The 25240-nt window shown below is 41.3% G+C and overlaps 1 protein-coding gene across 3 annotated transcripts; it reads left to right on the forward strand.

Moving 5' to 3' along the window:
• Positions 1-621: 621 nt before the first annotated feature.
• Positions 622-21778, forward strand: GDE1 (glycerophosphodiester phosphodiesterase 1). 3 transcript variants are annotated; one of them, XM_025370200.1, is made up of 6 exons: positions 622-1063; positions 6037-6208; positions 12281-12386; positions 15783-15875; positions 18418-18629; positions 19865-21463. In XM_025370200.1, exons 2-6 carry the CDS (start codon positions 6102-6104, stop codon positions 20010-20012), a joined length of 666 nt encoding a protein of 221 aa, XP_025225985.1. In that variant the 5' UTR covers positions 622-1063; positions 6037-6101; the 3' UTR covers positions 20013-21463. The 3 variants fall into 3 exon arrangements, with proteins under 3 accessions (XP_025225985.1, XP_025225983.1, XP_025225984.1); XM_025370198.1 differs by having other exon boundaries at positions 628-1063; positions 6033-6208; positions 19865-21778; XM_025370199.1 differs by lacking the exon at positions 15783-15875 and having other exon boundaries at positions 628-1063; positions 6033-6208; positions 19865-21778.
• Positions 21779-25240: the final 3462 nt, after the last annotated feature.

The following is a 25240-nucleotide window of genomic DNA, read 5'->3' on the forward strand; positions in this document are numbered from 1 at the left end:
TTCCAGTCCCCCAGAATCAGGAAAATTAAGTCGATTGAAATCAGTCTCCTGAGATAATAACTGTTAGGCTGTATTGAGAATGAGATAAGCATATAAAGTGTTTGCTCACCAAGTATCTAGGACATGGTAAGTGCTCTGTAAACGTTAGGTGTACTTGCTAACACTTTTATTTCCACCCACGAGAATGTGAGTCCCGTAAGAGCAAAAACCCTGTAGGTCCTGTTCAACTGTGTCCGGAGCACCTGGACCGGTATTTGGTACATCTTGAACTGGACTGAACTGAACTGAACGGAATTGAATTGAATTGAACTGATAGTCTAAGCATCCTGCCTCTCCAAGTTCCCTGGACTTTAGTTTCCTCAAGGGCAGATAAAGGAGTCACTAAAATCCCTCCCAGTCCTACAGCTTTAGGACGGTTCTTAGCCCTCCTTTTCTCGCCTAGGAGTCTGAAAGTCCAGGTTGAAATTCAGACCCCAGAAAACCCTAAGCCACTTTGGGTTTGGAATGTGAGCCTAGGGTCTAGGGGCTGGGGCCTGGGGCTGGGGCCTGGGGCTGGGGCCTGGGCCCGCCCCCGTTGCCAGGGAGCGGCTCCGCCCACTAGCGCTGCGAATCCCGATCCCTGATTGGCTGGGCAGCCGACTGCCTCTCTGGATGTGTCCGCTGCCGCCATTGTGCGGCGCTGGTCCCCTCAGAGGGTGCCCGCTGCTGCCGGTGCCTTGGACCCTCCCCCTCGCTTCTCGCTCTCCTGCCCCGGGAGCCCGGCGGGTCCGGGACTCCAGTCCGTGCCGGTGCGGGCGCCGGCATGTGGCTGTGGGAGGACCAGGGCGGCCTCTTGGGCCCTTTCTCCTTCCTGCTGCTGGTGCTGCTGCTGGTGACGCGAAGCCCGGTCAATGCCTGCCTCCTCACCGGCAGCCTCTTCGTTCTGCTGCGCGTCTTCAGCTTTGAGCCGGTGCCCTCTTGCAGGGTCCTGCAGGTGCTCAAGCCCCGGGACCGCATTTCTGCCATCGCCCACCGCGGCGGCAGCCACGACGCGCCCGAGAACACGCTGGCGGCCATTCGGCAGGTGAGACCCCCACGCCTCGCGCCCCTCGGTCCTCCCGAGAGCTCGGACTTCTACTTTTCCTTCCCAGGGTTCCCCGATCTACTCAAGACGACCTTCCCACTTCCTCATTCGTCCACAAGGCACACTCCCGGCCCTTGATCCCTTCCACTGTCTAGGGATCTCCCGACTTCAGGTTTTATATTTACAGACGACAGCAGATATGTATATAGTTTCTGTGGGACTGACGTTGAGATTACATCCAGGAACAAGGTCAAAAGTGTCCCTGGTTTATAGAGTGTACATCGGAGTGGGGGAGGCAAGCCTTAAACAAGTAAACACGTAAATGAGATAACTTTAAGAGAGTGAAAGGTGCAATGAAGAAATCGGGGGAACTCGAGGGGAGGAGTTACGCTATTTTATTTAGATGGAGTAGTCCAGAGAAATCGTCTCCGAAGAAGCAACATTTGAACAGAAACCGGAGTTATAAGGAGCCAGGCAGACGCAGAAGGTCCTGAGATGGGAATAATATAGAGGTGTTCAGGTAACAGAAGAGGCAGTGTGTGGCCGGACTTCAAGGAACAGAACAAAGACTGGTGTGTGAATGAAGTAGGAAATGGGTCAGGTCAAATAGGGTCTTGGTCAGTAATTGAGGTTAGTCTAAATAGCTCACCCTTCACAGGACATACCTTTGCGTGTCGTCTAAGTCACGTGAGTCATTTCCTTATCACCTTTTCCCCAGACACACACATTGGCACTCGCACAAGCCTGGCAGCTGGACTCATAACAATTTTTGCCCTCTCTTTTTCATAAGGCACTCCTGAAACTTTTGGTACCTCCCAGCTCTTGGCATTCTCCTGGCTTCCTACTAATGACAGCTTATAGAGAGGGCTCTTCAGTGGATTAGGTGCTTTTGCATCTGTGTAAATATATCTGATTCTCTTCTTTCTTTTCTTTTTTTTTTTCTCTCTCTCTCTCCTTCCTTTTTTTTTTTTTTTTTTTTTTTTTTTTGACAGAGTTTCACTCTTTTACCCAGGCTGAAGTGCAGTGGTGCAATCTCCTTGCACTGCAACCTCTGCCTTCCGTGTTCAAGCGAGTCTCGTGCCTCAGCCTCCCGAGTAGCTGGGATTACAGGCGCATGCCAGCACGCCCAGCTAATTTTTGTATTTTTAGTAGAGACGGGGTTCTGCTATGTTGGCCAGACTGGTCGCAAACTCCTGGCCTCAAAGTGATCCTCCCGCCTCGACCTCCTAAGGTGCTACGATTACAGACATGAGCCATCACACCTGGCCTCCCTCATTTCCTTTTTTTCTTTTTCTTTTTTTTTTAAACGGAGTCTCACTGTCGCCCAGGCTGGAGTGCATTGGCATGACCTCGGCTCACTGCAACCTCTGTATCCCAGGTTCAAGTGATTCTCCTGCCTCAGCCTCCCAAGTAGCTGGGATTTACAGGTGCCCGCCACCACACCCAGCTAATTTTTGTTATTTTTAGTAGAGGGAAGGTTTCACTATGTTGGCCAGGCTGGTCTCAAATTCCTGACTTCCAGTGATCCGCCCGTCTTGGTCTCCCAAAATGCTGGGATTACAGGCATGAGCCACTGTGCCCGGCTCCAGATTTATACTTTTTTAAAATTTATTTATTTATTTATTTATTTAAATTTATGGGGTTTTTTTTTTTTGTTTTGGTTTTGGTTTTTTTGTTTGTTTTTTGAGATGGAGTTTCACTCTTGTTGCCCAGGGTGGAGTTCAATGGCGCGATCTGTGCTCACTGCAACCTCTGCCTCCGGGGTTCAAGCAGTTCTCCTGCCTCAGCCTCCCGAGTAACTGGAATTACAGACATGTGCCACCATGCCCAGCTAATTTTGTATTTTTTTAGTAGAGACAGGGTTTTGCCATGTTGTTCAGGCTAGTCTTGAAGCCTCAGCCTCCCAAAGTGCTGGGATTACAGACGTAAGCCACCGTGCCCGGCCAAGATTTATACTTTTAAAGCTGCACTCTGGCCCGTGTGGAGAATGTACTGTGGGTGTAATTTCATTCCTTTGCCATTGTTTATAATAGTGTATCTGTTTTTGGAATACACTCAATTCACATTTATCAAGTTTTTCCTTGTATATGTCATTTATAATCTACCAGAAATTCTAGCACTGTCAGAAATGTATGTATATATACATTCGACTTTACCAATACTTTTATTTATTTGTTTATTTATTTATTTTTGAGACAAGGTCTCTCTCTGTCACCCAGGTTTGAGTGCAGTGGGGCAATCTCAGCTCACTGCAACTTCCACCTCCCAGGCTGAAGCTATTCTTGTGCCTCAGGCTCCTGAGTAGCTAAGATTACAGGTGTGCTCCTCCACGCCCGGCTAATTTTTGTTTCTTTTTTTAGTAGAGATGGCGTTTTGCCATGTTGGCAAGGCTGGTCTCGAACTCCTGACCTCAAGTGATCCACTTGCTTCAGCCTCCCAAAGTGCTGGGATTACAGGCATGAGCCACTGCCTGACCGACTTTACCAGTACTTCTATGTCATTCCAGTAATTGAGATAGAAAGATGAACCCCTGGTTCTAGTTCACATATTAGTATATATAGGAGATATTGCAAGTTCAGTTCCAGACCTGAGTAAATAGTCAATAAAGCAAATATTGTAATAAAGGGAGTCACAAATTTTTTGGTTTCTCAGTGCATATAAAAGTTATGTTTATACTGTATTGTAATCTATTAAGTATGTGTGTGTGTATAGATATGCACATATACACACATATATAGGTTTTCATCCATGGTTCCTTTCTCATAACTCTCAGCCCTTGCTACAGTCTTTTGTTAGGCATCCTAGGCCTTAGGAGCAGGCCTCAGGAAACAGAATCTCTCTGACCTTCTCCTGCCCTCCTTTCACCTGCCCCCAGGCAGGACTGGAATCTTTCCCTGTCTTTCAAATTGTGAGTCTTAAGACCCCCATCAGAGAGGGACCCCACCCTACCTATACCCTGGGGGAAGGAATGCTGACATCATGAAGCTTCCATAAAAACCTAAGAGGAATTAAAAAAATAAAAACTAAAATAAACCTAAGAGGACTTGAACCCAATTGGTCAGAAGTTCCAGAGGCCCCAGCTTGCTATTTGTGTCTGGAGGAGGTTGGGATGCAGTCTTGGGGACCAAGCCCTCGACCTGTGATCTGACACTGTCTCCAGGTATGTAGTGTCAAAATCGAGTTGGAGGATACTCAGCTGGTGTCCACTACTTATTGGTGGAGAAAAAATCCCACATTTTTGGTCACAGAAGTCGGGGTTGATTGTTGTGATGTGAGAGCAGAGGGAAAATGTGGTGTGTTTTTCCAAAATAGTTGTGTATCTATATCACATGGGAAAAGCAAGATTTAAATAAGGCAGAAAAATCTCCACCCATAAAGGACATTATTGATAAATTTGACTATATTACCTTTAAAGATGTGTTTAAAAGGACATAATAAATAACAATGGCTATTGAAATCTTAACTATTCACTAGCACAGTTTTCTATGTTAAGTAAAAACCTATAAGGGAGTGACGTGAGAATGATACACACACCAACTTTAAGATGGTAATTTCCTCTGGAGAGGAAAGGAAGAGAATGAAAGGGAGAATTTCACCTGTATCTGTAGTGTTGATAGTAAAACTGAAGTGGATAAGAGTGCAACTTCTGCTGCATCCTAGCTTGTGCATCCCTGGACAAGTTTCCTACTCTTTCTTTGTCTCAATTTTCTCATCTGTTAATTGAGAATAGCAATAGTACCTACTTCAGGGTTGTGAGGATTAAAAGAGTTAATACATTTAAAGCACTTAGAAGAGTGCTTGGCAAATAGAAAAGGCTCAATAAATAATAGCTTTCTTTTTCTTTTTCTTTTTAGGGCAGAAAGAGATTGAGGAAATTAGGTCAAAACATTCACATATGTTAAATCTTTTTTACTGTATATGTTTCCAGTAGACCACGACTTAGAATATTTTTTAAAAAATTAAAAATCTTGATCATGGCTGGGCACAGTGGCTCACACCTGTAATCCCAGCACTTTGGGAGGCTGAGGCAGGAGGATTGCTTGATCTCAGGAGTTCGAGACCAGCAGGGGCAACATGGTAAAACCCCCATCTCTACAAAAAATCCAAAAATTAGCTGGATGTAGTGGCACATGCCGGTAGTCCCAGCTACTTGGGAGGCTGAGGTGGGAGGATGGCTTAAGCCTAGGAGGCAGAGGTTTCAGTGAGCTGAGATCATGCCATTGCACTCTAACCTGTGCAACAAAGCCAGATCCTGTCTCAAAAAAAAAAATATATATATATAGATCATAATGAGCTTTTCACATCTTTATTGTGATGAGGAAGCCAAGGAAGCAAACATTAGATAGTGTGTCTCCAGAGGAGCATGGCTCATGTAATTTAAGTGTCAAATTCTCTTTTTAGATAAATTCTCATCTACCTCATCAAGCTTACCAACTTACTGGCCAACAGCCAGTGCTGCTTACATAAACAAAATGTGATATGTCCTAGAAGCAGGCGTGGTGTCTTTGTGGTAGAGTGTGGAATTAAACCAACAAAAACCTGACTCATTTATGCCAAAGTAGTGAAATATCTGACTCATCAACAACCACAGGGTGATCATCAGAACTGCTGTACAACAAAGAGTGTAGGTAAACAGTGGAATTGTCTGTATTCATAAGCCATTGATGAACCATATAGTTAAAGCATCCAGATAAAACGCAAGTTCCTGAAGTCTCCCAGTCTTCCACTGTGAAAGTAAGAAGAGTGGGGAAATTAAAGTTTTTAAGGAATCCATCAGTTAGGAGTTGAGGTAAGGTTATATACACAGAAAACAGAAACAGGTCAGGATTGCTGTTTGGTGGGGGAAGTAGAAGGAAAATGAATCATTAAGGACAGCTGTCTTAGCCAGCCCTGCTGGTCTTTTGGGTGGTTAGATGCAAAAAGATGTTTGTGGCCAGTTAACAGCAATATTGTTGATGTTTTTGTTAAGGCAGCTAAGAATGGAGCAACAGGCGTGGAGTTGGACATTGAGTTTACTTCTGACGGGATTCCTGTCTTAATGCACGATAACACAGTAGATAGGACGACCGATGGGACTGGTCGATTGTGTGATTTGACGTTTGAACAAATTAGGAAGCTGAATCCTGCAGCAAACCACAGACTCAGGTAAGTAGTTTATTGTCACTTAAACAGATCTTTTAGCTTTTATTGGAAATGACAGATAGACACTGGTGCCTTCTAATTACATCTGCCCCAGGAGAGTTGTCTTGTTTTGTTTTAAACTGTATATAGGTCTCCTAAGTAACGAGCAAGTGCCAGGAACAACAGAAATTCAGCATTATGTTTTTAGTCTTTCCCACTGAGGCTAAATTTGGCTTCAGAATCATTCTCAAGATAATACTCTGTCTAGTCACTATAGAATCATGAGGCTGAAAGCCATTGCTTGGCAATCTTCTTGCCTTCAGGTGTACCAAGAAGCAAATTATACATTCATTAAAAGCTTCAAGTAATATTATAATATTACATTTTAACTTAACCCATTTAATTCTTCCGATCCTCATAACAAACTTCTGAGGAATCACAGAATTGTAGGAATAGAGAATATCCTAGAAATCATCTAGAATAGCACTTTGCAGTAGAACTTTCTGCAATGATGGAAATGTTTTATATCTGCACTGTCTAATATAATAATGGTGGGTACCTGTGACTACTGAGCACTTGATATGTGGCTAGTGACACGAGGAAGTGAATTTTTAATTTAAATGTAAATTTAAACTGAAATAGCCATATGTGGCTACCATATAGGATACTGTAGATCTAGATCAATCTTGCCTTTAGAGATAATCCCAGAAAAGTTAAATTATTTACTCAAGGGCAAATAACTAGTTCATAAAGAAGCCAAGACTAGAATCTATCCCAAGTTTTAGTCCAAATCATGCTGTTTTTAGCTGCCCCCAGTGTCTTTCAACCCTGTAAGAGCGAAAGTTCTTTCAGTGTCTAATTTAATTCTTTCCTGGTAGAATGTAAACGTAGCTTCCAAAATATATATACCATAGCTAATATTACAAGATGTTCCACAAAAACAGGTTCAAATAAGATCAAATAGTGTACTCTGAATACTTCTGTTGTGGATAAACAGTCCACATCAGCTGATTCTTACTTGTAACTTAGCTTTTCTCAAACTTACATGACTACAGAACCTACATCCTCTTCCCCACTTACAGCTGTAAACACCCTTGGAATTGGTATGCTGAGTAATATACTGTACTTTGGAATGTGGTTATTTAAATCCCTCTCTGCTTGTCATCTTTGCAATACTGAAAAGTGTGTGCTCACTGGTTATTCATGTAATATCAATTATCCAGACAATGATCGATTCTCTTTGAATATTAAGTATTTGACCCAACAATTAAGTTATACTTTTTCCTAAAAGATGATTCAGACCTATTTTCCTAGGATCTGAAAAACATCAGTCAGCCGAAGGAAATCATAATGTAGGCAGGAAAGAATATTGGTAACACTTGAGAATTATGAGTCCAGGTTGCTGGAATTGCTCTTGACTGTCATCAGATATTTTATTGCTCTGCTTATGCAAGGGAAAGACTGGTTTTAATATTATAATGACATTGCAGCTAATAAAATGTCAGGTTCAAAGTTAATACTTAAAGCAAAAATGTTTAGGGTCATCATTACCCTTAAAAATCCTTTAAGGGAGCACTGAGTCCATTTCTCTGGAATTTGTGCATCCTAGGAAAAAAGAAATTGTAATTTTCAAAAAATTCCTTAAGAAGACACCATAGCAAAGGCAACATATTACACCAATATCTTTAACACAGCCAGTCTTTGCTCTGCTATTGGAACAGAGTGTGTTTTCTGTGATTGAACACTAAATGAAGTAATTGGCTTGTGTTTATGGATCATGTTGTGGGAAAAAAATAGATATTTTCTCTAGAATTATGCTAAGTGTGATGAGATGCTTGTCCTAAGAGGAGGGTAAGGAGGAAAGTAAGATCAGCCAAAGGAACAACAAATTCAGGTCTCCCATCTTTCACTCTCAGGGAATAGAAATTGATGAGAATGGCTGGGGTAATTGCCTGTAATGTTTAAATTATCCTTATTTTTTTTTTTTTGGAGGTGGATTTTCACTCTTGTTGTCCCAGCTGGAGTACAATGGCACGAACTTGGCTCACTGCAATCTCCACCTCCTGGGTTCAGGCGATTCTCCTGCCTCAGCCTCCGGAGTAGCTGGGATTACAGGCATGTGCCACCACACCCAGCTAATTTTTGCATTTTTAGTAGAGACAGGGTTTCACCATGTTGGCCAGGCTGGTCTTGAACTCCTGGCCTCAGGTGATCCACCTGCCTCGGCTTCCCAAAGTGCTGAAATTACAGGCATGAGCCCACTACACCTGGCCTATCCTTACCCTTTTTTTAAAGCATGATCTTACAGTAGAAATAATACAGTTGAGTTAGCATTAAGTTAGATCATAATTTTATTATAAAAGAAGAGCTAATTTCTTTTGTATCAAGCACTTAGCCTTCATTTTCTTTATCAGAAAATTATGTCTTAGAAACTATTATTTATTTTAAACAGTTGCACTTAAATAAATACACAATACAGTTAACAGATTTATGTATTCCTAGGAATTTCTCCTGCATAGGGTTCTATTAGGGAAATTACAATCTGAAAATTAAGTCTCTGAGTTTTCCAAAGGTGGCATATACTCTGCCCTTTCGGGAGTAGGGTTATTAATAATGTTATTAATTCAATGGAAATTCACTGATTTCTTAAAAATTAAATGATTTTTGTTGTTGTTGCTCGTCTTTGGTCAAGAATATCTGTATTTGAACACATGGAGGTTCCTGAATGATGGAGCACCCAGAAAGGGCATGGAAGCTCTGTGCCCCTTTCCCCATACCTCACCCTGCACATGTCTTCATCTGTATCCTGTGTAACATCCTCTATAATAAACCTGTAAACATGTTTATTTGAGTTCCACAAGCCACTCTAACAAATTAATTGAACCCAAGGAGGAGGAGGTGGGAACCCCAATTTATAGCTAGTGTCAGAAGCACAGAATCACCAGAAAAGGAAAACAAAATGAAACAAAAAACAGAAAAATAACATCCATTATACAATGTAAGAAACCAAAGACCATCAATCTCTAATGTCTGTGCTTAGGTATCTGTGTGCTTCAATTCTTCTCATCTACGAGTCTTGGGTTTTCAATGCTCACTTGTCACCAGGATATGAATTAAAAATGTCTTGGGCACCACCATGTGATCCAGTTGTCTTAACCTTTCTAAAAGTACTTGTGCAAGCCATTTACTTATTGCTTCTTATACCATTACAGCCCAATCTACTTGTGGTTAAAAGCAACCATAGCATGTTTGAAAGTTTCATGCAATAAAAGGGAAGTTTATGATTGCATTTAGTCTGTACTTACTGGATACTTTCAGTTTTATCAGTCCCAAGTACAGCAAACTCTGGATAATATGATTAAATACTTCTTCCATGATTCTTTCGACCTTCATATCAATTTCGCTAAATATGGAATGATTGACTAGCCAGAGCAATCAGGAAAGAGAAAGAAATAAAAGGCATCCAAATTAGAAAAAGAGGAAGTCAGATTGTCCCTCTTTGCAGACAACATGATTTTGTATGTAGAAAAACCTAAAGACTTCACCAAAAAACTGTTAGAACTGATCAACAAATTTAGTAAAATTGCAGGATATAAAATCAATGTACAAAAATCAGTAGCATATCTGTATGTAAATAATGAACTAGCTGTAAAAAAAAATCAAGAAAGCAATCCCATTTACATAGCTACCAAAAAAACAGTAAAATACCTAGGAATAAGTATAACCAAAGAGGTGAAAGAGCTCTACAAGGAAAACTACAAAACACTGATGAGAAAAATTAAAGAGGACACAAACAAATGGAAAGACATCCCACGCTCATGGATCAGAAGAATTAATATTCCTAAAGTGACCATTCTACTCAAAATAATTTACAATTCAGTGCAATCCCTATCAAAATATCAAAGACATTCTTCAGAGAAATAGAAAAGCCACAATCCTAAAATTCATATGGAACCATAAAGAAGCCCAAATAGCTAAAGCAATACTGAGCAAAAAGGACAGAGCTGGACATATCATACTACCTCACTTCAAGATATACTACAAAGCCACAGTAACCAAAACAGCATGGTATTGGTATAAAAACTGACACACAGACACACGCACACACACGAAATAGATACATAGATCAATGGAATACAATAGAGAACCAAGAAATAAATCCATATATTTATAGCCAACTGATTCTCCATGAAGGCACCAAGAACATAAAGTGGGGAAAGGACACTCTTTTCAATAACTGGTACTGGGTAAACTGGATATCCATATGCAGGATATTGAAACTAGACCCCTCTCACTATATTTAGAAAATCAACACAAAATGGATTAAAAGTTTAAATTTAAGACCAGAAACTATAAAACTACTAGAAGAAAGCATAGGGGAAATGCTCTGGGACATTGGTCTAGGCAAAGATTTTATGACTGAGACCTCAAAAGCATAGGCAACAAAAACAGGCAAATGCAACTATATTAAACTAAAAAGCTTCTGTACAGCAAAGGAAACAATCAACAGTGAAAAGACAGCCTGTTGAATAGGAGAAAATATTTGCAAACTGTTCAACAGACAAGTAACTAATATCCAGAATATACAAGGAACTCAACAGCAAAAGCAATAATAATCTCATTAAAAACATCTATTCAAATCCTAATTTGAATAGACATTTTTCAAAAGAGGACACACAAATGGCCAACAGGCATATGAAAAAACACCACAAATTATTAGGGAAATGCAAATCCAAACCACAATGAAATACATCTTATCTAGTTAGAACGGCCGTTATTTAAAAGATTTTTAAAATAACAGATGCTGGCGAGGATACAGAGCAAAGGGAACTCTTATATTCTGTTGGTGAGAATGTAAATTAGTACAACCATTATGGAAAACAGTATGGAGGTTTCTCAAAAAACTAAAAATATAGAACTACCATGCAATCCAGTAATCCCACTAGTTGGTATCTATCCAAAGGAAAGGAAACTAGTGTATCAAAGGCATACTTGCACCCCCATGTTTATTACAACACTATTCACAATAGCCAAGATATGGAATCAACCTAAGTGTTCATCAGTGAATGAATGGATAAAGAAACTGTGGTAAATATACTCAATGGAATACTATGTAGCCATAAAAACGGATAATATCCTGTCATTTGCAGCAACATGGATGGAACTGAAGGTATTATGTTAAATGAAATAAGATAAGCCAGGCACAGAAAGGCAAATATTACATGTTGTCACTCATATGTGGGAGCTAAAAAAGTTGATCTCGTGGAGGTAGAGAGAAGAATGATAGTTACCAGAGCCTGGGAAGGGTATGGGGTTGGGGGAAGAGGAGAGTGAAGAGAATTTGGTTAATGAGTACAAACATACAGTTAGATAGAAGGCATAAATTCTCATGTTCAATAACATAGTAGGGTGATTATAGTTAACAATCTGTTGTATATTTCAAAAGAGCTAGGAGATTCAGATGTTCCTAACACAAAGAAATGATAAATATTTGGGGTGATGGACATCCTAAATACCCTGATTTTATCATTATACATTGTGTGCATATCTCAGAAATATGTCTAAGTGTATAGCAATAAAAATGTGGAAAAAATAATATCCATACTTTGGATCAAATTATTACAGTAGGACAGACGCGGTGGCTCACACCTGTAATCGTAGCACTTTGGGAGGCCAAGGCAGGTAGATCACTTGAGGTCAGGAATTCAAGACCAGCCTGGCCAACATGGTGAAACCCCGTCTCTACTAAAAATACAAAAAATTAGCCAGGCGTGGTGTCACACTCCTGTAGTCCTAGCTACTTGGGAGGCTGGGGCGGGAGAATCGCTTGAACCCGGGAGTTGGTGGTTCTAGTGAGCTGAGATTGCACCTTTGCACTCCAGCCTGGGCAACAGAGCAAGACTCCATCTCAAAACAAAACAAAACGGAACAAAAAAACTTACAGTAAATTATCCTTGGACTTTACTATGGTCAAAGAAAAAATGTTGGAGAAAATACTCTTTCCTTTTGATTGGGAGACATTTGCAAAATGTTTGTTACAATAGAGGTTATCACTTCCTCTTTTTTTCCTACAATGTATTTTCTCTTCTCTTACAGGAATGATTTCCCTGATGAAAAGATCCCTACCCTGAGGGAAGCCGTTGCAGAGTGCCTAAACCATAACCTCACAATCTTCTTTGATGTCAAAGGCCATGCAAACAAGGTACAGTTTAAACCATGGACTTCAGTTTGTTAAAAAGGAATCTTAGGCCGGGCGCGGTGGCTCAAGCCTGTAATCCCAGCACTTTGGGAGGCTGAGACGGGCGGATCACAAGGTCATAAGATCGAGACCATCCTGGCTAACCCGGTGAAACCCCGTCTCTACTATAAAATACAAAAAACTAGCCGGGCGAGGTGGCGGGCGCCTGTAGTCCCAGCTACTCGGGAGGCTGAGGCAGGAGAATGGCGTGAACCCGGGAGGCAGAGCTTGTAGTGAGCTGAGATCCGGCCACTGCACTCCAGCCTGGGCGACAGAGCGAGACTCCGTCTCAAAAAAAAAAACAAAAACAAACAAAAAGGAATCTTATTTCATTGATAGTCATTTCCGAAATTACATATATTTTGTTATTTATTCTTTTTAAAACTTAGTTTTATAAATTATATTTGTTGAATGGAAGTGTACAATGCAGGAATCTACATCATTTAAGGAAACAGTAAATTATGGAACTTTTTAACCTTTTATGGAACCTTTACAAAACTTCTGATATTCAATAACCAGCACAAAATGGAAGTTTCTATTATTTACATAAAGCATTTACAAAAGATATTAAGTAAACAGTGAAAAGCACTTCTAGAAAAAACCACTCAAGTAACCTCATAAAAAGGAATTCCGGAGTTGTATACAAGACCAATTTTATCTAGCTTAAAAGTTAAGGGCCTTATATGGACAACTATGGACTGCATTTAAAGAGAATTCCTATATTAAAAGCTAATAGTTAACAGAACATATACGTTTTACATAGATTTATCCCTTTGTATAATTTATATCCCTTATGTATAGTTTTGTTATTCATTGATTTTAGCAGCTATACTTTTATCAGAAAATCATTTATTTTCTTCAAATGTGTTTGACATTCCTAGATAAAATTTGGCTTAAATTTTAGAGCCTGCACTTTTACTCATAAGAACATATTATTACAATGAAAATCAGTGGGAAGATATGATTCTGATTACATTTGTTCTCTTACAACCAGCTTTTCAAGTGCAAGTACTTTTTTCCCCATTTGGGCAACTTGAGTATTTTTCCCCTAGCAATATTAATAATCGGTAATGGCCATCTACTGGTTGAAAATTCTGATGATGCCATTTTTTTTTTAAAATTAATCCCATATCATTAAAACCAGTTGTTAAAACCCAAAATGGGCCGGGTGCGGTGGCTCATGCCTGTAATCCCAGCACTTTGGGAGGCCGAGGCGGGTGGATCACCTGAGGTCAGGAGTTCGAGACCAGCCTGGCCAATATGGTGAAACCCCGTCTCCACTAAAAATACAAAAATTAGTTGGACGTGGTGGCGGGCACCTGTGATCCCAGCTACTCTGGAGGCTGAGGCAGGAGAATCGCTTGAACTGGGGAGGCAGAGGTTGCAGTGAGCCAAGATTGTGCCAGTGGTCCTCCAGCCTGGGTGACAGAGCAAGACTACGTCTCAAAAAAAAAAAAAAACCTGAAATGTGGAGCCTAAGTATACACTCTAATTTTATTACAGTTAACTCCTATTTTTGAAGAAAGAAGAGAATGATAACTAATTTATTATTCTGGTAAACTGATAGTTGTATACCACTAGGTTTCTAATCGGTCTGCATTAGAATCACCTGGAATACCTATTTTAAAATACAAATTTCCTGGGCCATTCTCCCTAGGGAAGAGATTCTGAAAATGTCTAGGGTAGGCTCAAGGAGCGTGTATTTTTAATGAGCACTTCAGGTACTCATTGTTGATGTTGCAGCCCGCATTTGGGAATGCTGATAGGTCCTACATTTCACCCACGGTATACTGACTTTCATGCTTATTCTCTTAGGTTTTTTTTGTTGTTGTTGTTTTCTGGGACAGAGTCTCACTCTGTTGCCCAGGCTGGAGTGCATTGGTGCGATCTTGGCTCACTGCAACCTCTGCCTCCGGGGTTCAAGCAATTCTCCTGCCTCAACCTCCCAAGCAGCTGGGATTAGAGGCGTGTGCCATCACACCCGGCTAATTTTTGTATATTTAGTAGAGATGGGGTTTTGCCATGTTGGCCAGGCTGGTCTCAAATTCCTGGCCTCAAGTGATCCGCCTGCCTTGGCCTCCCAAAGTGCTTGGATTACAGGTGTGAGCCACCATGCCTGGCTTCTCTTAGAATACTTTTTAAAAAGAAGTAGACATTTTTAAAAAAATCTAGCTATTTGAGTTTTCTCGATGGGTGCTCATGGGTGTTCAGCCAAGACTGGGTAGAACATAGTGACCTAATTCACCAAGATGGTAGTAGAGAGGGACAAGTGTAGGCAACAAAGTGGAGCTAGTAGAGCATGGTGGCCAAAATCATGGGCTTGGGAGTCCAACAGACCTTGACTGAGCTCTTACTACAGGGTAACCTTAATTTTGATGAGCTTCAGTTTCTTCATGGGTAAAATGGGAATACTAAAAGCAGTTACCACATAGAATTGTTGTGAGAATTAAATAATGTAAATGTGAAGAGTTTATAGCCCATGTCTTTGTTCAAACAACAAAAACAAAACAAAACAGCGTTCTATAGCTCACCTTCAGTTGCATTAGTGAAGAGGAGGCATGACTTGGAAAATTTGTGTTCTTTTTTATTTTGGTGGGGGAATGCATTTTGCTCATCATATTTGGTTAGGGGTATGTTCGACATTCCAAAAATTAGCAGTGTTTCACAAATTATGCAGCAGCAGCATTGCATGCCACATGGCTAGTGACTTTCTTCTTGTTAGCTGCTATTGATGTCACTTCACTAGGGGTTACCAAATAATACTTAAATTCTATCATGTCTTCTTCATTTTGTAGCTAGAGTACTATAAAAAGAAACTTCTATTCACCTTGGGAAGAATTGGGAGCCTCTTAACTCTTCCCAGTCCCTCCTACCCCTGCCCCATTGCTTCTGCCTCCATATTGGTGATGAGTGATGCGTCCTCTCAGTCCCCTGGACTGAGAAATCTACCCTCTGTAGTTCCCAGACTGGCTGGCTCATGTTTCATTTGGAAAAGGCACAGGGAGAGCTTTGGGTATGAAAGGACTTCTCATAGTAGATAAACTAGGGTATAAGGCAAGGAAAATTTTGCCTCTGGCCTCATCTGGCCTACAGCTTACCACACTTTTCAAAAGTATGACAAAAGGGATGAGGCCCTCAGAGGGAGTAAAGCAGCAATACCCCACCTTCTTCCTTGTTTGCTGCTGGTGTGAGTTTAAAATGCATCCCAGTGGATAGTAGACTCTGCCAATACTTTTAGCACCTCCATTTCTAGTAAACTTCTGTATTATTCCATAGGGTTGTACTTAATATATGATAGTTATTGGCTGGGGCTGTCACATTTTAATCAATTTTAAATATATTAATCTCTCTATTTTACAGGCTACTGAGGCTCTAAAGAAAATGTATATGGAATTTCCTCAACTGTACAATAATAGTGTGGTCTGTTCTTTCTTGCCAGAAGTTATCTATAAGGTAATATTCAGGATTTTTCTTATCATATTAGGTGAGCTAGTGTAGATAATTGCACTGGGCTACGTAAGCACAGGATAGATGCCTATTAAATTGAACGGCATCAAGGTCACAGTTGAGAATCTCCTCTTTTAAATTAATAAGAGAAATTCCAAAAGGGGAATGTACTCATACCCTTTATAGAATGCCATTCCTCTTTTGCCTCTTCTTTTATGTTATTTATAGGCTCACTCAGATTACTGTGGTAAAATTCTCAGAACAGAAAAGAACCTTCATAAAATAAATTCTTAATTATGGAGAATCTAAAACATGCATAAAATAGAGTAGTACAGTGCACCCCCCCCCTCCACCATAACTGTTATCCAGCTCATTTTACCCATAACCACATTGATCTTCCCTAGTGTTATTTTGAAGCAAATGTTATTCTATCCATAAAATTGCATTAAGAATCTTTAAAAAGTGATGCCATTTTATTTTATTTTATTTTATTTTGTTTATTTTTAAAGACAGGTTCTTCCTCAGTTTCCCAGGCTGGAGTGCAGTGGTGTGATCATGGCTTACTGCACTCTTGACCTCCCAGGTTCAAATGATCCTCCTGCCTCAGCCTTCCAAGTAGCTGGAACCACAGGCGCATGTTACCACGCCCGGCTAATTTTTTATTTTTATTTTTATTTTTTGTAGAGACAGGGTCTCTCTGTATTACCCAGGCAGTTCTCCAACTCCTAAGCTCAAGCAATCCTTCCACCTCAGCCTCCCAAAGTACTGGGATTATAGGCATGAGCCACCGTAGGGATGCCTTTTTAAAAACATAGCCACAATGCCATTGTCCCATCTAAAAATTATTAACAATAAATTCTTCATATCATCAAATATCCAGTCAGTGTATAAATTTTGACTTGTCCCAGAAATGTCATAAATGGTTTTTTGGTTTTCATAAATTGCTCATTTGAATAGGAACCAAATAAGATCTGCGTGTTACAATCGTAAATCTTCCTTTGTTTGTTTTTGAGACGGAGTCCCACTCTGTCACCCAGTGGTATGATCTCAGCTCATCACAACCTCTGCCTCCTGGGTACAAGCAATTCTCTTGCCTCCGCCTCCCGAGTAGCTGGGATTACAAGCACACACCACCATGCCTGGCTAATTTTTTTGTATTTTAGTAGACACGGGGTTTCACCATGTTGGCCTGGCTGATCTCCAGCTCCTGACCTCAGGTGATCTGCCCGCCTCAGCCTCCCAAAGTGATTATAGGTGTGAGCCACCGTGCCCTGTCAGCAACTGTAAATCTTAAAACTTGCAGGTTCTGTCTCTCTCTTTGTTTTTTTTTAGGGGGTGAGGGGGGCAGTCCTTGTTTTGTATTTACTAAAGAAACCAGATTGTTTTGTAGAGTTTACCCAAGTCCAGATTTTGCTGATTATGCCATGATATGGTTTAATACTTTTCTCTCTTTATTTTCTATAAACTGGTAGTGAGAGCTGGAAGCTTGCCTTGATGAGGTTAGGATTGGTTATTCTTGGCAAGATAACTCTAGAGATGAGGGTGTTTTTCTGTCAGGAAGCACTTGACATCTGGTTGACTCCTGTTATTGTTAGCTGCTATTGATGCTCATTGGCCAGATCTGTCCATTTTCTAGGGAGCTACAAAATGTTGATATTTTAATTCTATTACATCTTGCATTAGCTGAAATAGATCTATAAAAAGAAACTTTTCCTCTTTTACTATTTAGTTACTGAAGAGGCAGAATAAATGCTTAATCTTGCCTATTATTTACCAGTTTCCAAAATAATGAGTTGGTTCCGTAGCATTCTTTACCAGTGACCAACAGAGCATACATTGAAAATTTTTAGTGAGGATAGAGCCTATCAATAGAAGCTATCATGGAGATGAATAGGGTCATGGGGCTTGTAGACATTTGGAACAGTGTTTCCCAAACTTCCTTGACCACAGAGTCCTTTAAAACGTGTAAGACATTCCCCAAGAGGAGCACAAGAGCAGAGACTGAAGGAACTCCATCCACATCTCTCCATTTCTCTGTTGCCCTCTCCCATTATCTCATCACAATCCCTTCTCTCCCTTACCACCTCATTTCCCCATTCCCCTCCTCACCCCTACAACTCTTTTCAGCCATTTGCTCTGGAAAGGGCCCAAACTAACCAGCCCATCTTGAACTGACCTTTGTTCCATCCTCACTGAGTTCTAATTAATTATCTCTGGCCAAGATTTAAGTCGATATCCAATTAAAAGTTTATTCTCGTGACTTTGTTAAAATTTGATCCTGAGGTTGTAATTTTTCCATTTTAAAGACAGGATTGCAGTTTTTAAGGATTGTGGAAAAAAATGTTCTCATATGTACTGCATATTAATGCTTTACATTCATCACATTATTTTCTCAAAGGGTTTATGATTGAGAACTTACTTCGTAGATACCAGGGCAGGGTACCAACCATGACCACCTCATCTGATTGAGCACATTGGCTAAATCTAAACTAATAAGTATTCAGCTTTATATATGATCATTATTTTACTTCCCCAAATTCCTTTTCAGATGAGACAAACAGATCGGAATGTGATAACAGCATTAACTCACAGACCTTGGAGCCTTAGCCATACAGGAGATGGGAAACCACGCTATGATACTTTCTGGAAACATTTCATATTTGTGGTGATGGACATTTTGCTCGATTGGAGCATGCATAATATCTTGTGGTACCTGTGTGGAATTTCAGCTTTCCTCATGCAAAAGGATTTTGTATCCCCGTAAGTTGTAAAGTTTTTTATTTTACCCAGACACATGTCCTGAATGCTCTTATTTGAAAGGAAGGATTAACAGAGTAGACACCCTGAATTGGTTCTGACCTGCAAAGCTTACCATGCCTCTAAATTGCATTGCCAATTTCACTTCTTAGGTGGGAAGAATTCAGGCATATTTCACTGTTTTCAGACCAAGTTGATCACATATTTTTGGTTTTTTAGTGTATTTTGAAGAAAAAAAGTGAACCTGTGAAACTCTGCTGAGAAAGGGATTTTATTTCTATGACTGGTTTTTTTGAAAGCCAACACAGGATCCTGGGCAGAACCACAGTGAGGACATCCTGTGGGCATCAACCTCCTGCCTACCATCTTACGTTATAGGCACTCCCCCATCTCTCCCCCTAAAATTTCCGTTTCCTAACCTGTTAGCGATCTCGGAATAATTTCTTTGGCAGTTCTAGATCTGTATATTTCAGCCGATTAGAGTTTAAGTCTAGTATTATTTCAGACGTGCATGATTCAGTTCAATAAATACTTGGTAAGTGCCTACACTATTGCAAGGTTCCATATTGAGAAGCTGAAGATGCAGTGAAGAATCAAAGCCATGATCTCTGTCTTTGTGATGTTTACAGCCAAGTGGGAGAGAGAGAGATGCTAATCAAATAAAAATCCAATCAATACAATGTTAAAACTAAGATACAGGCTATGTCGGAGAGAACAGTGTGCACAGACTGTAATCTGATCTGGTCATCCAGATCCCCAAGGAAGTGACAGTTAAGCTAAGATCTGAAGGGTGAGTGGGAATTGGGAGGAATCCAGATGAGACAGAAAAATGTATGTAATGTGCTCTGACAGGGAGAAGCATAGTTCTTTCTAGGAATTGAAATAAAATTCATATTCTTTCAATTAATTTAAAATGAATCAGCACAGAAAAGAAAGGGGGAGTGTGATGTGAAATGAAGCCAAGGAGACAGGTCGGGGCCAGGTCAGGCACCCCTTCAGTGGCTGTGCCAAGGACAGTTCAGTAGTGAGCTACTGAAATGTTTTAAGCTGGAACAGTGCAGAAAGGTTCATGGCATCCTAGGTTTTGGACCAGTCCCTCTGGTCACAGTGCAGAGGCCAGGTAGGAGGCATCCTCTGGGTACTACTGGTATGCAGTGAACACCATACTTAGTGGCCATTATAGATTCCTGAGACAGCTGCTTATTATTCTAACAGGGTTGGTTTTCCTCTTTCCTCAGGGCCTACTTGAAGAAGTGGTCAGCTAAAGGAATCCAGGTTGTTGGTTGGACTGTTAATACCTTTGATGAAAAGAGTTACTACGAATCCCATCTTGGTTCCAGCTATATCACTGACAGCATGGTGGAAGACTGCGAACCTCACTTCTAGACTTTTACCCTGGGATGAAACGGGTTCAGAAACTGCCAGGGGCCTCATACAGGGATATCAAAATACCCTTTGTGCTAGCCCAGGCCCTGGGGAATCAGGTGACTCACACAAATGCAATAGTTGGTCATTGCATTTTTACCTGAACCAAAGCAAAACCCAGTGTTGCCACCATGCACCATAGAATGCCAGAGTTCAACACTGTTGCTCTTGAAAATCTAGGTCTGAAAAAATGCACAATAGCCCCTGCCCTGCCCTAGCTGAGGCACACAGGGAGACCCAGTGAGGATAAGCACAGATTGAATTGTACAATTTGCAGATGCAGATGTAAATGCATGGGACATGCATGATAACTCAGAGTTGACATTTTAAAACTTGCCACAGTTATTTCAAATATTTGTATTTAGCTATGTTAACATGTACTGTAGACATCAAACTTGTGGCCATACTAATAAAATCATTAAAAGGAGCACTAAAGGAAAATTCTGTGCCAAGCATCATATCCTGAGGCATACGGAATTTGGGGAAGCCACTGTGCAATCCAGTGAGGCTTCAATATGCAAGAACCAAAATAGTAGGGAAGTCTTGAAGCCAATGAGGGATTTACAGCATCTTGAATGGAGAGCTGCAAACCACCAGGGGGAAGAGTTGCACTTTTCCAGGCTTTTTAGGAAGCTCTGCAACAGTTGTGATCATAGATAGGCAATTAGAACTGGAAGAAACTTCCAAGAACATCTAGGTTTGTCCTCATTTTGCAAATGAGGAAACTAAACTCTGTGGAAGGGAAGGGGTTGCCTCAAAAGTCACAGTTTAGCTGGGCGCAGTAGCTCATGCTGATAATCCCAGAAACTCAGAAAGCTGAGGCAAGAGGATTACTTGAGGCCAGACTATGCAATGTAGCAAGACCCCATCTCTAAAAAATTAGCCAGGCATGGTGGTGCATGCCTGTAGTCCCAGCTACTCAGGAGGTTGAGGTGGGAGGATCACTTGAGCCCAGAAGTTCAAGGCTGCAATGAGCCATGATTACACCACAGCACTACAACCTTGGTGACACAGTGAGAACCTGACTGTTTTAAAAAAAAAAAAAAAAAAGATAACTAGAACTTCTAGAACTTCTTGTTTACAGTTAACCAGAAACTATACAAGTGGTTTAACATGCATTATCTTACTCAATCCATACAAAAGTCTTAGGGAGGTGTTAGCACTCTTTCTACTGATGAAGAACTGAGGTACTTCATAAAACCACTTACCCAAGGTGTCTTGAGTCTGTTACAGTTGGCATTCAAATCCAGGTCAGTCTGCCGCCAGAGCCACTACCCTTACTCCTCACTGAATCTGCCTTTATATTGTTGAGCCCATGATCCCAATTCTCCTCTTTCCAATTTGAACTTCCAGGGATTTTACTGTGAACTTGGTAGCAACATTAAAATGAAGTTGAATTTTTTGTTAATGGCAACGCCGTGTGTCTCCTCTAGCTTACCCCCTCTCACCTTTCAACCCCATCTGTGGCCTTTGTCCAGGCCCACAGCTTAGCCATGGCTTCCCTCCTGCATCCCTGCCATGGGTTGCCGGCCTCACACAGCAGCCGAACAGTGATTTTAGAAGGCCACCAGTCCCCACAGCTACCTGACAATGAGAAGCAAACTTTTTTGTGACAGATTGTATTGGCATAGGCATGATAGATGGGGCTTGGTACGTTTTGAATCAGCATTTGCAAAAAAAATTGTCTTGAATTTTAAAATGAACAACAAAGATAGGTTCATTGAGTGGAACAAATGTCTAAACTGCATGTACTTCCGTGCCATGTTATGCCTACAGTGAAAGAGGGAGGAAAAAGTGACCAAAGAAGATACATCAAGCCGGGCGCAGTGGCTCATGCCTGTAATCCTAACACTTTGGGAGGCTAAGGTGGGTGGATCACTTAAAGGCCAGGAGTTCAAGACCAGCCTGGCCATCATGTCTCTACCGTCTCTACTAAAAATACAAACATTACCTGGGCATGGTGGCACATGCCTGTAATCCCAGCTACTCAGAGGCTGAAGCAAGGAGAATTGCTTGAACCCAGGAGTCAGAGGTTGCAGTGAGCCAAGATTGCACCACTCCAGCCTAGGCCAAAGAGCGAGACTCTGTCTCAAAAAAAAAAAGAAAATACCCTCTGCGAACTGAATTCAGCCCTGGGGTACCTTCTGAGGGTACACAGCAACTGGCAGGGAAGGATTTCTCTTGGGGGCAGTATGAAGTTAATAATATCCCTTGGCCAGGCATGGTGACTCATGCCTATAATCCTGTCACTTTGGGAAGCCAAGGTGGGAGGACTGCTTGAAGCCAGGAGTTCAACACTAGCCTGGGCAACACAGTGAGACCCCATCTCTACAAAAAATTTAAAAATTGGGAGGATCACAGGAGCCCAGCAGGTTGAGGCTGCAGTGAGCTAGGATTGCACCACTGCACTCTGGCCTTGGTGACAGAGTTTGACTCCAATCTCTAAAAATTTCATAATAATAAAAATATCCCTTTGTGTTGTGGGAAGATCTCAAGAGCCAGGAGATTTCTGTCTCTTGATCTTCATCCCAAATCCATTTTGCCTTTGATTCAGCCAGGCCAAATTAAGGATTTAGATCCTATGCTAAGATGGTAAAGGCCTCAAAAGGTGGAGAATTTGAATGATGAAATAAGGTGTTAATAACTACTATTAAGCACTTCCTTGGCAGACTTAGTATAGGGTTAATTACAGGATTTGGAATCAGTGAAAGCCAAGTCTGCATTCCTAATCAGCAACTTACCAGCTGTATGACCTTGGGTAAGTTACTTAATTTATTTGTAAAATAGGGGTAGTATTCTTGTGGTGGTGGTGATTAAATGAAAGAATGCATGTAAAATCCTTGCTAATTAACATTTACTGACTGCCTATCATGTCCTAGACTGTTTAAAATGCTTTCCAGGTACAGTACTTTTTTTATTCAGGCTGAAGTGCAGTGGTGCAATCTTGGCTCACTGCAACCTCTGCCTCCCGGGTTCAAGCAATTCTCATGCCTCAGCCTCCCGAGTAGCTGGAATTACAGGCGCATGCCACCACGCCTGGCTAATTTTTGCATTTTTAGTAGAGATGGGTTCTTACCATGTTGGCCAGGCTGGTCTCGAACTCCTGACCTCAGGTGATCCACCCACCTTGGCCTCCCAAAGTGTGGGGATTACAGGCATGAGCCTGTAATCTAATGCATGTACACCTCCAGGAGAAGCAGGACTGCACTGAAGTGGAGACACGGGATGGATGTGAAAGGAGAAGCATTCCAGATGGAAGCACTTAGCATCTGGTGAATGAGCAAAAGTGATGCTTTCAGAGAGAGTTCAGATTTCACTGTAGAAGCCCAGGCAGTGGCCGGGCGCAGTGGCTCATGCCTGTAATCCCAACACTTTGGGAGGCCAAAGCGAGCGGATCACCTCAGGTCAGGAGTTCGACACCAGCCTGGCCAACATGGCGAAACCCCATCTCTACTAAAAATACAAAAATTAGCCGGGCCTGGTAGCACACGCCTGTAATCCCAGCTACTCAGGAGGCTGAGGCAGGAGAATAGCTTGAACCCAGGAGGGGGAGGTTGCAGTGAGCCAAGATTGCGCCACTGCACTCCAGCCTGGGAGACAGAGGGAGACTCCAACTCCATCTCAAAAAAAAAAAAAAAAAGCAAAGAAAAAAGCACAAACAGCACGAAGATGACCCCAAAGGGAATAAAATCACTTCCAACATCACTTCCATGGGCTGCCTGCACTGACCCCACAGACAAGTCTCCCTTAGTCCCTGTGCTTCTTCAGAGCATCTACTGCAACTGTAATTAATTATTGCTTAAGTATTTAATTCATGTCTAAACCTGCTAGACAGGCAGCACCAGGAATTGTTCACCATCTTGTTCACCACTAACATTTGGTCGATATTTGTTGAATGGATGGATGGATGAACACTACATACAACTATTACCAAAGATGACACCAAAAGAAATTAATTCCTTCGATGAAGTGAATTAATGAAAAAAATAAGTGAATGAAAAAGTGTGTGGTCAAGTGCAGTGGCGTGTGCCTGTAGTCCCAGCTACTTGGCAGGCTGAAGTGGGAAGACTGCTTGACCTAGGAGTTTGAGTCAAACCTGGCAACACAGCCCGGACTCATCTCTTAAAAATAAAAAAAAGGGAATAAATGACAGCACTGGTTGGGTGCTTGTGTTTCGAATGTATCTTAAATGCTTTCTAAATTCAGTTCCAATTAGGTTTTATGACAGTGATTACTTAAGAGGAGGCTCCTCTCCCCTGAGTAATTGCACCTTTCTGCTGGACCCTTCAGTGTTAAGAACAGCCACTGTTCTCACTCATAGGTGGGAATTGAACAATGAGATCACTTGGACACAGGAAGGGGAACATCACACAGGAAGGGTCCTATTGTGGGGAGGAAGTGGGGGAGGGATAGCATTAGGAGATATACCTAATGTAAATGACGAGTTAATGGGTGCAGCACACCAACATGGCACATGTATACATATGTAACAAACCTGCACGTTGTGCATATGTACCCTAGAACTTAAAATAAAAAAATAAAAAAATAAAAGCCACATGGCTTGTGAATCATTTGGCAAATCTGCAAAAAAATTATACACACACGTATTCATTACATATGCGCACACACACACATTCCACACATCAACCACCAGTTTCATATTTGGTTTGAATAAAACTTTTAATTTATTTTATTTTATTTTATTTTTTTGAGACAGAGTCTCACTCTGTTGCCCAGGCTGGAGTACAGTGGTACAATCTTGCCTCACTGCAAACTCTGCCTCCCGGATTCAAGCAATTCTGCCTCAGCCTGCCAAGTAGCTGGGATTATAAGCATGCACCACCACGCCCAACTAGTTTTTGTATTTTTAGTAGAGACGGGGTTTCACCATGTTGGCCAGGCTGGTCTTGAACTCCTGACATTAATGCTGCACCCATTAACTCGTCATTTACATTAGGTATATCTCCTAATGCTATCCCTCCCCCCCTTCCTCCCCACAATAGGACCCCGTGTGTGATGTTCCCCTTCCTGTGTCCAAGTGATCTCATTGTTCAATTCCCACCTATGAGTGAGAACCTATAAGTGATCCGCTTGCCTCAGCCTCCCAAAGTGCTGGGATTACAGGCATAAGCCATTGCACCCAGCTAATTTCTTTTCTTCTCTTTTCTTTTCTTTTTTTTCTTATCCAG

This window comes from Theropithecus gelada, chromosome 20 (genome assembly GCF_003255815.1).
Source record: "Theropithecus gelada isolate Dixy chromosome 20, Tgel_1.0, whole genome shotgun sequence".
NCBI lineage: Eukaryota > Metazoa > Chordata > Mammalia > Primates > Cercopithecidae > Theropithecus > Theropithecus gelada.